The sequence below is a fragment of the Chrysemys picta genome, chromosome 21, assembly GCF_011386835.1.
Source record: "Chrysemys picta bellii isolate R12L10 chromosome 21, ASM1138683v2, whole genome shotgun sequence".
Classification (NCBI taxonomy): domain Eukaryota; kingdom Metazoa; phylum Chordata; order Testudines; family Emydidae; genus Chrysemys; species Chrysemys picta.
The window spans coordinates 22,702,360-22,719,233 of record NC_088811.1 but is presented as its reverse complement, the minus strand read 5'-3'; the positions used below and the strand labels follow the sequence as shown (position 1 = coordinate 22,719,233).

The following is a 16,874-nucleotide window of genomic DNA, read 5'->3' as shown; positions in this document are numbered from 1 at the left end:
ATTTCCGAGACTTCTGTTGACAGTGGCCAGTGTGATATCAGCCATATAGAAAAGCTTATTGTCAGTGCCACAAAGTATATAAACCAATTTCATGCCTTTAATACTACTTGAACAATCAGAAAACCAACTACTTAAGTGTTTAAAATTGAAATAAAATGTTTGATTTTTAAATGCTGAAGCTCTCCCTAGAACAGTTCTATCATTGTTAGAGCAGCATCGAAAATTGTTTGCAACCTTTTAAACTGTGTTTCCATGAAATTGTCATGAAGAATGTCAACTTCTCAGCAAGGAAGCTCAAAACTGAATTCTTAATCATAAGCACAAACTACGTGCAAAAATACAATATAGTTTACCAGAATTTTGAATTTCTGCTCATTTGAATATTTAAAAAGAATTAAAAAGATAACCAAGATCACCTTTCATAATTTTAATCCTCCCAAAACCGCTCCATTATAAGTAATATCACAATATTACAGATATAGAGGTAAATATGCCTATATACAGAATCAGCGACAAAGCTGAGAATAGAAATCTGGAATCCCTGATTTCCAAGACTGTGCTCAACCCACATCTTAATATTTTTTTTAAATAAAGATATCAAGGATTCTCTTCTAATAAGCAATGTTTCTTCTTTTCTCAACTTTAACAACTGCCAGTTTGAACATAAGGCACATAATTTTATTATCTTAACTAGGTTGAATCAGGCAAATTTGGTATTTATACCTTTGTTTTTTACAGTAAACACTTTCCACACAAAGCCAGACCACAAACCATAGCCACACCATAAACATCCTCTCCACATATCCTTGTGATATGTTTTGTTCTTTTTCTTTTGCTCGCTTGCTGTAAAGTGCTCATACATAAGATTTGTACCTCCCATTCCCCAGAAGTTCCTTTATACCCTCTCATTAATGATCCCAATTGCATGGAGCTCAATCGCATTTTATCTTTAGAGTATGAGAAAACTCTGCCAAAGATTTGTTGAGTATTCTCAAAGGAGGGAATTGTTGGTGTCACTAGGCATAGCTACCAGGTAACTCGGGAGGGTGGAAGGCCATAAGTGTCGATGAAACCCCCCTGCTCTGGGTCTAAATGAGCCAAAGCAACCCCATCTTGTGAACTTTAACCAGCCTCAATGCTAACAGCCTAAAAGCAGAATATGTAACAGTCAGCTTTTTTAGCAGACAGCTGCAGTTTCGCTCAAACTAGCAAATGCAGTAGTGATAAGGAAGGGGGAGAGGGGGAGGGGGAAGTCTACATGTCTCTGGGTCTGCAAGGCCAAAGATAAACATGCAGACGACAACTTTTCTAATACGTCACAATGTAGTGCCTACTGTAACTGCTGTCGGGAAGGGAGGGGTAGAGGGGAAACAGAACAAAAGGCTTACACAAGCAGCTTGGAATATAAAATGGGAAACTTGCTTGTATTTGTTGAGCTTCTGATTTGAGACATGCTGGTCTCCTGAGTGCCTTTTCAAGATCTCGAATAAACTTGGTTTGCTTCTCCATCCTGGTGTGTCTATTGGTGCAACGCACACCTGGCAACGAACCCCGCTGTTGCCCCCTCGGGCCCTCTGGGCCGGCAACACTCTGAAACCCTTAAGTCTGGTTTACACCTAAAACTTAGGTTGACATAGCTACCTTGCACAAGGCTGTGAAAAATTTTGCACCCTGAATTCCACAATTAGGTTGAAATAACCCTTTGAGTAGATATAGCTAGGTTGACAAAAGGATTCTTCCATCAACCTACGGCTTCTTGGAGAGGCATATTATCTAAATCAACAGAAGACCTCTTTCCATCAGTGTAGGAAGTTTCTAGACTATGACGCTACCACAGCACAACTGCAGCGTCTTAGCTTTGCTGCTGTAGTGTAAACATACTCTCAGCTATTTTATTTATGTCCACAAAGTACCATGTACTCCAATGATGCAGCGTAGATAATAACTTAAGATAACATTTGTCCTTTACCTAAAACTGAGTTATTTGTAATCTAAAGTTTTAAGCAAGCCATATTCAACAAGACCTATTCTCCCATTGCAGGATATGAGTAACTCCAGTTAGTTAGTGGGAATTCTCTGTATCCCCAGGGCTGGATAATAGTATCCAATGGGTACAGGTTGAGTTATTGAATAGCCTGCAGCACTTTGTGGAGATGACAGCAGTGAGGCTTGGTTCTCATACACTGAGAACTCTGCTCCAGCTGCGGAAAGCAATAGCATTTGGCCTTTCAGAAGAAAGGATAACTTCATGTTTCCTGCTGATCATGTGACCACTGCAGAACCTTGTTGATTCAAAGGAAGCTTTCGTTTCAGTCTGTGGGTAACCATTTTTGTGAAGAAGCCAACAAGGAAATGTGAAAGACTACCTTTGCTATTCCATCCCTTTCCCAAAACTTGTTTAAGATACAGTACAGTAACCCAAGAGACGTAACAGTTTTATTATCTAATTAAGCAAAAGCAGTGGAGGTTTATTGTGTGGCTATGGTTTATGGTCTGTCTTTGTGTGCAAAGAGTTTACTGTATATAACAAAGGGAAAAATACTAAATTTACCTGATTCAACCTAGTTAAGGTAATAAAATTGTGCCCTTATGTTCAAACTGGCAGTTGTGAAAGTAGAGAAAACATTGAGAAGAAACATTGCTTATTGGAAGAGAATCCATAGCTATGCCAACACAGGCCCTGTAGTGTAGAATACCCTAAGTGACTTGCTCAAGTCTGTGACAAAAGAGGGAATTGAACCCAAGTCTCCTGTGATCCAGCTGAGAGCCCTAATCTTTAATTACTGGATGGGGGACTCTAACCTAGGAAATTGTGACTCTGAAAAAGAATTGGAGGTTGTGGTCGATAATCAGCTGACCATGAGCTCCCAGTGTGATGCATAAACGAAGTAGGAGTAGACAGGTTATTTTACCTCTGTTTTGGCACTGACGCAACCACTGCTGGAATACTGTGTCCAGGTCTGGTGTCCACAATTTAAGGATGTTGATAAATTGGAGAGGGTCCAGAGAAGAGCCACAAAAATGAATAATATAGCAACAGTAATAGTATAGTTATAGACTCAAAGATCTCAATCTATTTAGCCTAACAAAGATAGGTTAAATGAGTGACTTGATTACAGTCTGTAAGTGTCTTCATGGGAACAAATATTTAATGATGGGCTCCTCAGCCTAGCAGGGAAAGGTATAATATGATTCAATGGCTGAATATTGAAGCTAGACAAATTCAGACTAAGGCATAAATTTTTAATGGTGAGAGTACTTAACTATTGGAAAAATTTAGCAATGGTTGTAGTGGATTCTCCAGCACAGACAATTTGGAACTCAAAATTGGATATTTTTAGAATATAAAAACGGCCATACTGGGTCAGACCAAAGGTCAATCTAGCCCAGTATCCTATCTTTTGATAGTAGCCAATGCCAAGTGCCCCAGAGGAAATGAACAGAACAGGTAATCATCAAGTGATCCATCCCCTGTCGCCCATTCCCAGCTTCTGGCAAACAGAGGCTATGGACACCAGCCCAGCCCATCCTGGCTAAAAGCCATTGATGGACCTATCCTCCATTAATTTATCTAGTTCTTTTTTGAACCCTGTTATAATCTTGGCCTTCACGACATCCTCTGGCAAGGAGTTGCACAAGTTGACTGTGCGTTTCTTTTAAACCTGCTGCCTATTAATTTCATTTGGTGACCCCTAGTTTTTGTGTTATAAGGAGTAAATAACACTTCCTTATTTACTTTCGCCACATCGGTCATTTTATAGACCTCTATTATATCCCTCCCTTAGTCACCTCTTTTCCAAGCTGAAAAATCCCAGTCTTATTAATATCTCCTCATGTGGAAACCGTTCCATACCCCTAATCATTTTTGTTGCCCTTTTCTGAACCTTTTCCAATTCCAATATATATTTTTTGAGATGGGACAACCACATCTGCATACAATATTCAAGATGTGGGTGTACTATGGATTTATATAGAGGTAATATGATATTTTCTATCTTATTATCTATCCCTTTCTTAATGATTCCCAATATTCTGTTCGCTTTTTTGACTGCCGCTGCACATTGAGTGGATGTTTTCAGAGAACTATCCACAATGACTCCAAGATCTCTTTCTTGAATGGTAACAGCTAATTTAGACCCCATTATTTTATATGTATAGTTGGGATTATGTTTTCCAATGTCCATTACTTTGCTTTTCTCAACACTGAATTTCATCTGCCATTTTGTTGCCCAGTCACCCAGTTTTGTGAGATCCTTTTGTAGCTCTTTGTAGTCTGCTTTGGATTTAACTATCTTGGTAGCTTTGTATCATCTGCAAATTTTGCCACCTCGCTGTTTACCCCTTTTTCCAGATCATTTATGAATATGTTGAATAGGATTGGTCCCAGTTCAGACCCCTGGGGGGACACCACTATTTACCTCTCTCCATTCTGGTGTTTTTTTTTTTTTTTTTAAGAAAATAAAACTTTTTGCTTTACCAACCTGTTATAGTAAGTATAGTATAGTTTTACAGAGTATTCAAAACAGATGGAAGAGCAGTTACAAAATATCTGTACAATCATTACTTCACTCCTTTCTCACAACCCACCTCTAAACAAATAATGAAGTCAGACTTTCCTTAAAGAATTTCCCTCTCTACAGAGTCTAGGTTTTTGCATTAATGCACAACAGAGACATGGCAAGATTTTGTACATGCTTTAGATTGTGTTATGTTATCTAAAACTGAAAATATATAGCAATTTATTATAGTATCACATAACGAGAATTTCTATGGTTTCTCTGTGATGCTATACACTTTCAAGAATGGACTATCAGAAACCATCTATGGTATTTTTTTTCAAAATGGATACATTTTCCCCATAATGATTCCTGTCACCCAAGCTTATTTTCAGCCACTAGCAACTGTTTTTAACCTAGTATGAATCACTGGCCTCTTTCTTCACTTACTGCTTGGCATAACAAGTAACAATCTTTTCATAAAAATAAAAAAAAATTATGACTACCAAAATGGCAATACAAGTGCAAAAGAGCAATAAAACATGTATTTGAAGCACTCCAAAGGAAGGACTTCTATTTTCTTGCAGAATATAGCAAATCTCCCACCAGCTATCTTTAGGGTTATGTAAACTCTGTACATGATCCCACTTGCATTGTATTAAATGACTTAAAATAAAAGGTAAAAACTATCAGCAAAATTATAGAGAACAAAAACAAATGCAAACATTCAGCTTAATCCCTTTTAACTTTTTGGTTTCAAGAATTAAAAAATTATGTAAAGATGTAAAAATGGTACATGCATTGTAAAGCAGCATACATCACTATTGTAGTTTCTTCTGTATTTAAGATACTCAGTAAAAATATAGAACATTAAAATCCTAATTGTAGATGCGTTAGTTTAGCAGGGTTTGGAACCTGCATCACTGACACTCCAGGGACTTTCAGAAAATAATGCTAAGACAATAACTCAAACCTGATTTATTTATATAATACTAAGGAAGAGAAACTTGAAATAATCAAAGCTTTTCAATACATAGCAGGTACTGAAATTCCATGATGATCCACCCCTCGCAAAGGCTTTTTGTTAACCACATTCATCATTCTTACCTGGCACTGGATTTTAGTCTCCACTGAGCACCTCCACAAAAGGATTAATTTGATTAATTAATAAGGAATTTGTTTCTTAAAACCTGAATGCAATCCATACTCTTCCTCCTTTGGTTTGCTGTTAGCATAAGGCTGCATTCACACCACCCTGCTACTTGTTCTTAAAGCCTGCAGTCTATCTTGCCCTCACAAGAAAAGCTTCTGAACCACTGCAGAGCACAAAGATATTCTTAAAGCAATAGCTACAATGGGAGTTCTTAGGCAATACCAGCAATACCTATCTGCTGACATACATCTATTTAAGAGTTCAATTGGCTAGTTAATGCTTCTTCCAAACTCTGTTTCAGACATAAAGCTTTATCTCTGTTCAAAAATGGCAGACACAAAAAATTCAGTGGCATATAAAGCAGTTTCCAAGACTGACTGTCAATGCCAAATTTCAAGGAAGCTGGTAGAGGAATGCAAAGATTCTTTTCTGTATTACAGTACATGTTTCCATGCTTCTCAGCTCTGGAACAGCAGCTAACCACTCTGCCTCCCTCTTTTTCTGCCTCATTTTAGCTGTATGTAGCCACCAAAAAAGGGAAGGGAGTTAACCGTACATTCCTGCTGGAAAGCCCAAGTAGGATGAAATCAAAATAGACTACCACTTGATAAAAGCTAGAATTAAATAAAGCCTTTAAATGGGTAGACTCACCTAAAATACACTATGCTTAATACAGATACTTTATATGGAGGGTTTGGAAAAACCCATTGTTTCTTGTTGGAAGGAGAATGAGATCTCAGCCTAAACTTCTCAACCACACCACATTTGCAATACAAGTTTACCTCTCAGCTTGTCCATTACAAAATAACTGATTACTGCCCCCAAATGCAATAATTTGCAACACCACAAACCCATACTATTTAGTAAGTCCTTCATGAATCAACTCGACCTTCTAAATAAATTCCTGTTCTGACCGGCTATTTTTCAGAAGCTGAGGAAAGGAAACCTGATACGACAAACAACTTCAATCTTTAAAAAATAAAATAAAAAAAACATACCATGAGACGTCACATATGAGAGGCTAGGAAATAAATTGATCAAAATGAAATCATATGCTCATCATATTTTGAAATATTTATATTTATTATACCAAAAAAACACCTTACATTCAAAGAACACTAAGGTTGTAAAGTCAAGCACTACAAAGTTAGAAAATGCCAGAATTAGAGTTGCCTGTACAACCTTCATTCAGTCCCCTTGTACATATGCATTTTGACAGAGTCTTTAATTACTTGATCACATGCTATTTTTCCCACAGGATCCCAGCCTCATTCATTTTCTTTCTACTGGGTATGACAGATACCCAGTATTATAGAGACTGCACTACAAGCATATAGCTAAGCAGTGTTTATTATAACAGAGGTAAGAGACAATCAACATCGCAAAATCAAAATGTGGCAGTCATTTAATTTACAAAAGGATCTATTAAAGAAGAAGCTTAATTTAATTTATAAAGAACTAGGGAGAAGCTAACAATTTGAAATGTATATATTAACTCGCCAATCTAATGTCCACGCCTGCCCACAGCATAACCATAAACACACCCCAGGTAGACACTAGGAGCATTAACAGAGGGGGTGAAAATAGTTATAAATAATAGACTATGGATTAATAAAAAGCCTTGATGAAGTAATGTCACTCCCAGGAAATTAGTAATATGCCTATGGTGTACACTGCATGCCTATAAAACCCCTAAAAGAAACAAGTAGACATTCTGCATAAAATAGTAACTTTATTTTAGTTATCCCTGTTGCACAGTTTTCTGGTGCACTGTCCTTAGATATCAAAATAAAACTATGAATCAGAGGTCTGAGCCTATCATAAAACATTTTTAAAAATCTCCTTTTTCTTTTTTCAGAGTAGCAGTCGTATTAGTCTGTATCTGCAAAAAGAATAGGCGTACTTGTGGCACCTTAGAGACTAACAAATTTATTTGAGCATAAGCTTTTGTGGGCTACAGCCCACTTCATCGGATGCATGTAGTGGAAAATACAGTAAGAAGATATATATATACACACAGAGAACATGAAACAACGGGTGTTACATACACACTATAAGGAGAGTGATCAGTTAAGGTGGGCTTTTATCAGCAGGAGAGAAAAATAATTGTTTGTAGTGGTAATGAAAATGGCCCATTTCCAGCAATTGACAAGGAGATATGTTCTTTTGTTCTACATTTTATGTTAAATCTTACTGAGTTCATTAGAAAGAAGAGATCTTCAACAATTCTCAAACTTAAGGTGAATGCATATGTTTAAAAGGCACTGGTCACAGTTTTCAAAGTTAGATACCTATTTCTAGTATTAGGTACCTAAATAAAAATGCCGATTTTCAAAGATGAGCACCCACAAATCTTGCTAAAAATCAAGGTGAGATGCATGTGCTCAACGAAATCTGGCCTCTTTTATCTAAGTGTCTAATTATGATATTAGGAACCTAACTTTAGATTTGAAAATTTCTGCTTTTATATGTAACAAGTTAAAATACAATTTATTGCTGAAGGGACACTATCAGGTCAAATTTTCGAAGTGTCTGACACCTGCGTTTGTCTATCTAGGTGCTTATATGCGACCCCCCCCCCCGACCCCATCATCATAACTCAGCACCTCACAATCCTTAAATTAAATCCTTAAATCTAGGTGCTTTTATGGCCATCCTCATCATCACAACTCAGCACCTCACAATCCTTAAATTACATGATAATTATGCTTAGATTAAATGACTTGCCCACACAGGCAGTCTGTGTCTGAGCGGGCAACTGTACCCAGATTTCCTGAGTCTCTGTCGAGCTCCCAGGCTACATTCCCACCACAGAAAATCCCTTCACCCTTCTTTCTTATGAACAGATTCAAATTGTACTTCAAGATTCAGCAAGGAAGTAGCTTCCATAATTATTTCTTTACAGAATGGCCTTTAGGACAAATAGCATTACTGAACTCTGTTTCAACATTTTTTGGACCAATGTTAAGGTCGCTACTAGAACATGTAAAGTAAATTTTCACAGCTATGTCATTAGCAAAGTATATTAACTGTAAATTTAATGAAATATCTATTTAAATTACTTTAAATGGTAATTTCCAGTCTTTTTAACTTTTAGATTTATTTTGTTAAATGATAATGTTGTAGCTATGCAGTTTTCATATGGATTATATAATCACATTTGCAAACCTAACTCTGAGATAATCAAGTTTTGTGTTCGGAACATAATATTTTACTTAAATTTGTGAATAATGTTCATTACCTGTACTTATTGGCTCAATCTTTCATGAGTTGTGACTGCCTTGTTCTGAATTACTGATCACTAAAGACTTTATGGCTCTGTACAATTCATTTTTATAAAACCACTAATGGGATTCTGTTCAAATTATTTTCCTGTTCTTAGCTTGTGTTGTTTCATAGAAATTGAAAGTGGTAAGGCTTGTTAAGTAATCTTGTCCATCCCTTTGTCAACGCAGAATTGTTCGCTACAGTATAATCTCCTCTGCTTTGACTAGTCCTAAATGTCTCAAGCAATGAGGCTTATATCACTTACCCTGTGAGATTATACCATAAAATAGGATAGATCTCACCCTACTTTTCTTGAAGTTCATCTTAAATCACTTACCCCCAATTACATGTCATTAATCCTAGTTCTAGCTTTGAACAATCCTAAACACTTCTTTTTCCTTTCTGGAGCCACATTCTGTCATTTGACTGAGCTTGCAGCTCTCACTGAACTCAATGGGAACAGAACACTGGCTAGATTTTCAAAAGGATCCTGAAGGAGTTAGGCACACAAACTCCAATGAAACACAGTGGGAGTTGAGAGATGAATTCCCCTAGGTTCCTTTGAAAATCTCAGCCTGAGAATAAAATTTGGCTTTCAAGCATACACCTCCCTTAAAATGTTTGACCGACTATATTATTCTCCCTCCACCCCTCGGTCAATCAGGGCTTGTCTTCACTACCCGCCTGGATCGACGGGTAGAAATTGATCTCTCGGGGATCTAATTATCGCGTCTCGTCGGGACGCGACAATCGATCCCCGAATCGACGCACGTACTCCACCAGCGCAGGTAGGAGTAAGCGCCGTCGACGGGGGAGCCGTGGCGGTCGATTTGCCGCCGAACTCACAGCGCGGTAAATCAGCTCGGATACGTCGAATTCAGCTATGCTATTCGCATAGCTGAATTTGCGTATCTTAAATTGATCCCCCCCCCCAGTGTACTTCTTGATCTGTTTTGATTAATTGTATCTTCCTTCCATTTCAATGACATATGTCAGAGATCCCCACAACTATACCTAGTATTTTGCATGTACACTCAGCAGTGTCAAATAGAGAGGAATTACCATGTGTGGCATACAGCACACGGTTTCTGCCTTTCCATACTAAAACGGCATTAGCTTTTTGTTGCCATATTGCATTAAAAGGGCATACTCGATCTGCCACACACACTCACCTGTAAATCCTTCATTTAGTCTTAATGCTTTTAAAATATCAATTCCAATAAATATCTGTTTCAGATAATTTTGCCCTAGATATTGCCATATTGATTATCTGGATTTTATAGATGTTTGCAAAATCTCCCCATTAGTATCAAAGTATGAATTCAATATGTACTTTGTCCCCTCTGCACAATCATTAATGAGGATAAACAAGAACAGGCCTTCTACCAATCCCTGATGCATACCACTCAACAACTCACATAACTTGATATTTGTCACTTATCATTATCTCTCCTTTAGTCCTTCAGTTTTCAATTCAGTATGCTTCTGATAGTCAAGGCAAAGAGAATACTTAAAGATTAGGCGAAACTATGTACCAAAAGCCTTATTAAAGGTTAGTTACATCAATTATATTCTCCTCATGTTCTTCCTACTTTTGTAATTTTATTTAAAAAAGCAGCATGATCAGTACCAGTTTTAGGCAGCTGCAATAATTACACCTACTGGCAAACACTTATTATCTGTGCCCCATTAGTCCCACTATTGCATCTGTAAATTAAAAGGAGTTGAGGCAGCTCATCAGTGTATAAATCATCTGGGGACCCTGCTCCACTATGACGCATTGCATGTATTCTGTAAGTCATCAGAGGGAGCGCGATATCAGGGTCTCGGCTGTCAGCCAATATATAGTACAACACTTTGAATGTGAAAAGAAAAAAAAACCCAGACAATTCTTTTCCCCAATATAAATGGATTTTTAATTGTGGCCTGACTTATTACATATTCCGTACATCTCTTGACTGCATCTATATCAGGAAATAAAAGTTGGTGTGATTTATATGAATTTTCAAGTTGGATATTGACAGATCCTCTTGGAAGAAACTCGCATATAGACCAGCTAATTCTGCTGGAGTTTTTCTTTGTTTTTTGTTGAGGTTCACATATAATAAGTAAATTGTATCCACAAAAAACTGGATTTTAGCATGTGCTTTAGAAGATATCTGTATTTTCATACACTCTCCTAACTGCATGCCATAACACAGCTTTTCAAAAGAGAAGCTGATGAATATATACTTGAGGTCTGTACTGAGCCACAAAATATTAAGAAGGCTTGCCACAAACTCCATGAGGGAAGAACTAGCCAGCACCCTCATAAATCAGTTTGACTAAAAGAGAATCAGAAATGTAACTCATGCACAGACAGGCACACTGTGTACACTGTCATAGAGAACTTTTCATCACTTAATTTGTTTAAATACAGTAACTCCTCGTTAAGGTTGTAGTTATGTTCCTGAACAATGCTACTTTAAGCGAAACAATTTTAAGCGAACCCAATTTCCCCATAAGAATTAATGTAAATGGCAGGTGGTTAGGTTCCAGAGAATTTTTTTTCGCCAGACAAAAAGACATCATATATATATATATATATAAAAAGAAGAACAGGAGGACTTGTGGCACCTTAGAGACTAACAAATTTATTAGAGCATAAGCTTTCGTGGACTACAGCCCACTTCTTCGTATGCATCCGAAGAAGTGGGCTGTAGTCCACGAAAGCTTATGCTCTAATAAATTTGTTAGTCTCTAAGGTGCCACAAGTCCTCCTGTTCTTCTTTTTGCGGATACAGACTAACACGGCTGCTACTCTGAAACCTTTCATATATATATATATATTACACACAGTATAAGTTTTAAACAATTTAATACTGTACACAGCAATGATGATTGTGAAGCTTGGTTGAGGTGGTGAAGTCAGAGGATCGAAGAGGGTGGGATATTTCCCAGGGAATGCCTTACTGCTAAATGATGAACTAGCACTCGACTGAGCCCTCAAGAGTTAACACATTGTTGTTAATATAGCCTCACACTTTACAAGGCAGCACAAATGGAGGGAGGGGAGACAGCATGGCAGAGAGAGACAGAGACAGACACCCTATGTGAGAGAGAGAGACAAGCATTGCCCCTGGAAGTATGCTGACCCCATTCTAAGTACACTGCCTTTTTAAGTAGATCAGCAAGTTGAGACAGCAGCTGCTGCCAGCAAGCTCCCTCTATCCTGAGCCCTGTTGTGTGTCCTCCCCCCCCCCCGCCCCACTCTGTGGAGGTGGGGTAAAGGAGCCGGGGTGCAGGAGCAGGGGGGAGGGGAACACCCTGACATTAGCACCCCTTTCCCCCCCTCCCAGGAGCAGCTCCAAGCAGAGGGCAGGAGCAGCACATGGCAGTGGGGGGAGGGACAGCTGAACTTCCCAGCAATTGATAGCCTGCTGGGCGGCAGCCACACAGGGAACTTAGGAGAGCTGATATGGGGGCTGTCGGCCCACCCTGGTCACAAGCCCCCACCAGCTAGCTCCAACGGGCTGCTCTTTCTGCAAGCAGTGGACAAAGCAGACAACTGCCAAACAACATTATAAGGGAGCATTGCGCAACTTTAAATGAGCATGTTCTCTAATTGATCAGCAATGTAACAATGAAACATTAACCAGGACGACTTTAGGTGAGGAGTTACTGTAGTATATATTTATGTCTTAATCTTATGTGGTCTACAAAACATTAGGTAATAAAACAAATAAAAAGGAATCTTGGATTTCACACTATACAGTATCAAATATAGATGGAAAAGACCATAGATTATCAAATGTATATTCAACTGCAAATTCATGATGTAACCTCTCTACAGAGGATGTGAAAGTTTGTACAATATGTCTATACAAACTTATGAATCCCATTTTATTTTATTAACATAATTAATTGGTGTAACAGCCAGTGTGGATCAGAACCTCCATTTTGTGGAAGAAAACAGACTATAGGTGGTCTACGCAAGAAAATTACTTTGACCCAGCTATGTTGCTCAGGGGTGTGAAAAATCCACACACCTGAGCAACATCGTTAAGTCAATCTAAGTCCCTATCCAGACAGTGCTACACGGATGGAAGAATTAGTCCGTCAACCTAGCTACTGCCTCTCAGGGAGGTGGATTAACTACAGTGATGGGAGTGCTGTACTGAGTGTCTACACGGAAGCACTACAGCTGTGCGGCTGTAGTGATTTAAGTGTAGACATATCCTCAAGGCTTGGTCTATACTACAGAGTTAGGTCAATGTATGGCAGCTTAAGTCAACCTAATTATATCAGTGTCTACACTACAGCCTTTCTCCTGCAGATGTGAGTACCCTCCTACACAGACATCATAACTTCACCTCCTCGAGAGGCGCAGCACTTATTGTCAGCGTAGTTAGGGCAACCTAGCATTTGTGGAGATACTGCATTACTTACATCAGCTGTTGTCTGTCATTCTTGTCAGTTTCACAGCTCCCCTGGACAGCACCTAAAATTGACAAGAAAGGCTGATAGAACCTCTCCTATGGCTGTAGGAAGGGTCTGCTGAAGCACTACTGCATCTGTGCCACTATAGCATTTTAAGTGTAGACATAGCCTAAATCTGAGAAGTTGAAACAGGGCCATCAACCTTGAATGACAGGACAATGGGGGCTAATAGCTAAGTCCTGACTTTCAATGATCCTCTGACAGCAACCCACTTGAAGACTGGATCATGGAAAATTTCAGCATAAGAGAAGCAGGAAAATGTACTTGTTTTTAAACATGACAGACTCTGTACCAAAGGAGCATTCCATCACCAGAATGAGAAGATTGGGGCCTGGTCTACAAAGTTTTGCCATCAGAGCAATACCAACCAGGCACATGGACACACACAAAAAAACCCCACAAACCCTAGCCAACACAGCTATGCTGACAGGACACCCAGTGTAAATGCAACTATGCTAACAGAAGAACGCTTCTGTCAGCATAACTAATGTCATTCAGGGAGGTAATGTCGCTATGCCTGTAGAAGAACTCTAGAAGTGATGAAAACTCTGGAGCAAGAAACTGCACTCAGATGTTTGTTGTTTTTCCATAGATCTGTAAATCTCTTGAACTCTCGATAAGTAAAATGTGTGCGCAAAAAGTTCTTTTGCAAAACCTGTACTCCTTACAGTTTCTGTCACGTGGTCCTGTGGTGGGGCGGCTTGGAGAGGCTGCGCAGAACACTGCCAATCAGGAAAGGGCTCATTGGGAGAGCCAATCAAGAGAAGGCTTACTGGAGCAGCCCATATATAAAGGGCTGCTCAGCAGAGAAAAGGGTGTCTCTCCCTGGAGGGCAAGGGGGAAGGACTGTCTGCTGAGGATCACCGGAGATACTGCAGTGCTGGGCAGGGTAGCGGAGCAATAGGGGAGCTCTTAGCTGACCATGGCCAAACTGAGGCCCTGAAGCAAGGGCAGGGAAGGTGCTAGGGCTATGGGGGAAGTGGCCCAGGGAAAGTAGGCAGCAGGAATAAGAGGAGCAGTAACTGGCTGCCAGCTATAGGGTCTCTGGGCTGGGACCTAGAGTAGCGGGCAGGCCTGGGTCCCCCCCTACCTTCCCCTTTACCCCTACTTGCCAATGAGGAGTGTGGCCTAAATCCAGACTGCAGTTTGCCCCTGAAGCCCGGGCTAGACTAGAGACTGCAGTTGGCCACTGAGGCAAGTGGAAGGACTGAGGACTGTCTGTCCCCTGAAAGGGGAGACAGCAGGCTGAGGCACAGCTGGAGGGCCATGTCTCAAAGAGGACGCCATGGTCCAGGAGCAACGTGGGTCCAGATGCTGGAGACGGTGGAGGAAGTGGAAGTTACGGCGAGTGAGACACCACTAGTAAAAGGCGCGATGGTGGTCCCAGAGAGCTAATTCCCAGCACGACCAGTAGGAGGCGTTGCAGTGGTGGGTCTCCACTGCTAAATTGTGGTGGAGAATGCGATCACGCAGTCGCCCCTGATACAAGGGGCAAAGCAAGGACTGTAGGACCATTTCCCGGATCTGAGACTTGAGAAACTGAAGGTGGAGAAAATGGTGGACTGCTACTGGAGAGCCTGTGTGGCCCAGCTAGCCGAGCCACAATGGGGGTTGGTTAAGCTGCTGTGGGCGAGGGCCCAAAGACAATACGAGCCAGGCACCAAAGACAGGAGGCTGGTGTTGTGGTCTGAACGATGTTTTGCCTGTGGATGACAGGGACACTTGAAGAGGGAGTGTCCCTACCGAGATGGGGAATGGTGACCCCATCGGAGAATAGTCAAGAAGAACCTAAGAAAGCCGCTCCCCGGTGAAGAGAGCAGGGAGGTGGAGGACTTGTTGGACCTGTGGGGAACCGGGCACAAGAGGGAGTGCCCAAAGGGGACTTGCAAGGCCCAGGCTAGCCTTGAGGGAAAGACTAAGCCAGAAATAGACTGCAGGAGTGCTATGGCCAAGGGAAGGCACAGAGGAGGTGCTTCCAGTGCCACAAAGGATTTATAAGACTGCATTGCCCCCAAAGATGGACCGGGATGCTGAATAGTTGGGCTCGGTCAGAGACTGCTCAGAAGGAGGAGGCGGTTAAGATCGAGACCCTAGCAGAGGGAGTGTCTGGGGCAAACGGGCCCCAGATCAAGAGGGAAATCCAGACAAGAGTGAGACGAACTATGGTGGGGACCCAAACAGAAAAGGGACCCCACGCAGGAGCCGAGCAGGCTACAGTGGATACCCAAACCCTTAAGGAGGGAGGCCGGTTGCTCCTCGTGCTGGAGAGCCTGCGGCATGAAAGGGATGTCCTGTGGGCCCAGCCAAGGGAGAAACTGGGGAGATAAAAACCACCATCACCACCACCCCCAATGTGTGGTCTTAAGGGAAAGGGAGTGTGGTGGGGCGGCTGGAGAAGGATTAAGACAACCTTGGAGAGGCTGCGCAGAACCACGCCAATCGGGAAAGGGCTCATTTATTTATCTGCAAACTGATATGCTTTGGAATGAATTTCTCCATTCTCTGAATTGAGGATTAAGTGTCATCATAAACTCTGGGACTAGAGAGCACAGTCATCAGACAATGCTATATCCAGTCAAGAACATGCATGAAATCTACCACACTTTTTAGTATGTTTAGTGAGCTTTAATTATTTGGCACATTACTGTAGCGTCTGCTATACTTCTAGTGGATTTTCATGTAAGATGTTTTATTTACAGTAATGTAACTGAATTTATTCTACCAATTTATATTTTATGGTAAGAAAACATTCAATATTTGTAAAGGGTCATAGCTCAGTTATTTTTGTGTCCAGCGAAGATATAAACTGTGTATATGTTGAGCAGAAAGAAATCATCTAGCTCCTATAGGAAGGGGAATAAATCAAAGTTGACCACCACATTGATCTAAAGAGATGGAAATACCAGACTTAGAGACAGAAGTCTGAGGGGACAGGGGTCTCTCAGAGATAATTAGGTGACAACAGTTATTTAGCTTTTTCCGAAATAGGACATCTGCTCAAAGATGTAAAGTGTTGATGAAACCTCACCAACACGTTTTAATGGACTAACACCTGAGAAAGGCATGGATAGCCTCTATAAACATTCAAGCTGACCCAAGGGCAAGGAGCTGGTATCTGGACAGAAAGCATCACTGACAGGCTAACCAAAGAGAGGTTAGAGGACAATTGTGTTCACAAAACGTAAGATGTTTTTCTTTTTTCTCTATAACTAAGTTGAAAATGTATTATTTAGTTCAGTGCATGAGAAGTGTAATCTAGATAGGATAAGCAAACTTTCTGCATTAATTCCATTTTCTGTTTTTAATCTCATTATTTTTAATAAGATTACTGATTATGATTAATTTCACACACACATCCCTGGAGAAAAGAGAACTCCCTAACTTTTAAGGAGAGATATTGAAGGGTAAAGAACTTCTGGAACCTATAACCCCTTAGTTTCACTCAAAGGGCCTCAGGAAAGACATCCTATCCCAGTTAG

General features: G+C 40.3%; 1 protein-coding gene across 38 annotated transcripts in view; it reads right to left on the bottom strand.

Moving 5' to 3' along the window:
* Positions 1-16,874, bottom strand: part of EIF4G3 (eukaryotic translation initiation factor 4 gamma 3) — a 408,790-nt gene that overhangs the window by 316,892 nt on the left and 75,024 nt on the right. For 3 of the 38 annotated variants that reach the window (XM_065574827.1, XM_065574804.1, XM_065574819.1), the window contains one exon: positions 13,345-13,396. The exons of 30 other annotated variants lie outside the window; for them this stretch is intronic. In XM_065574827.1, the coding sequence (XP_065430899.1) occupies positions 13,345-13,396 (52 nt within the window). Of the gene's footprint in view, positions 1-5,603; positions 6,374-13,344; positions 13,397-16,874 lie in introns of those variants that run through there. 5 more of the 38 variants (XM_065574830.1, XM_065574833.1, XM_065574829.1 and 2 more) reach the window with 3 other exon arrangements.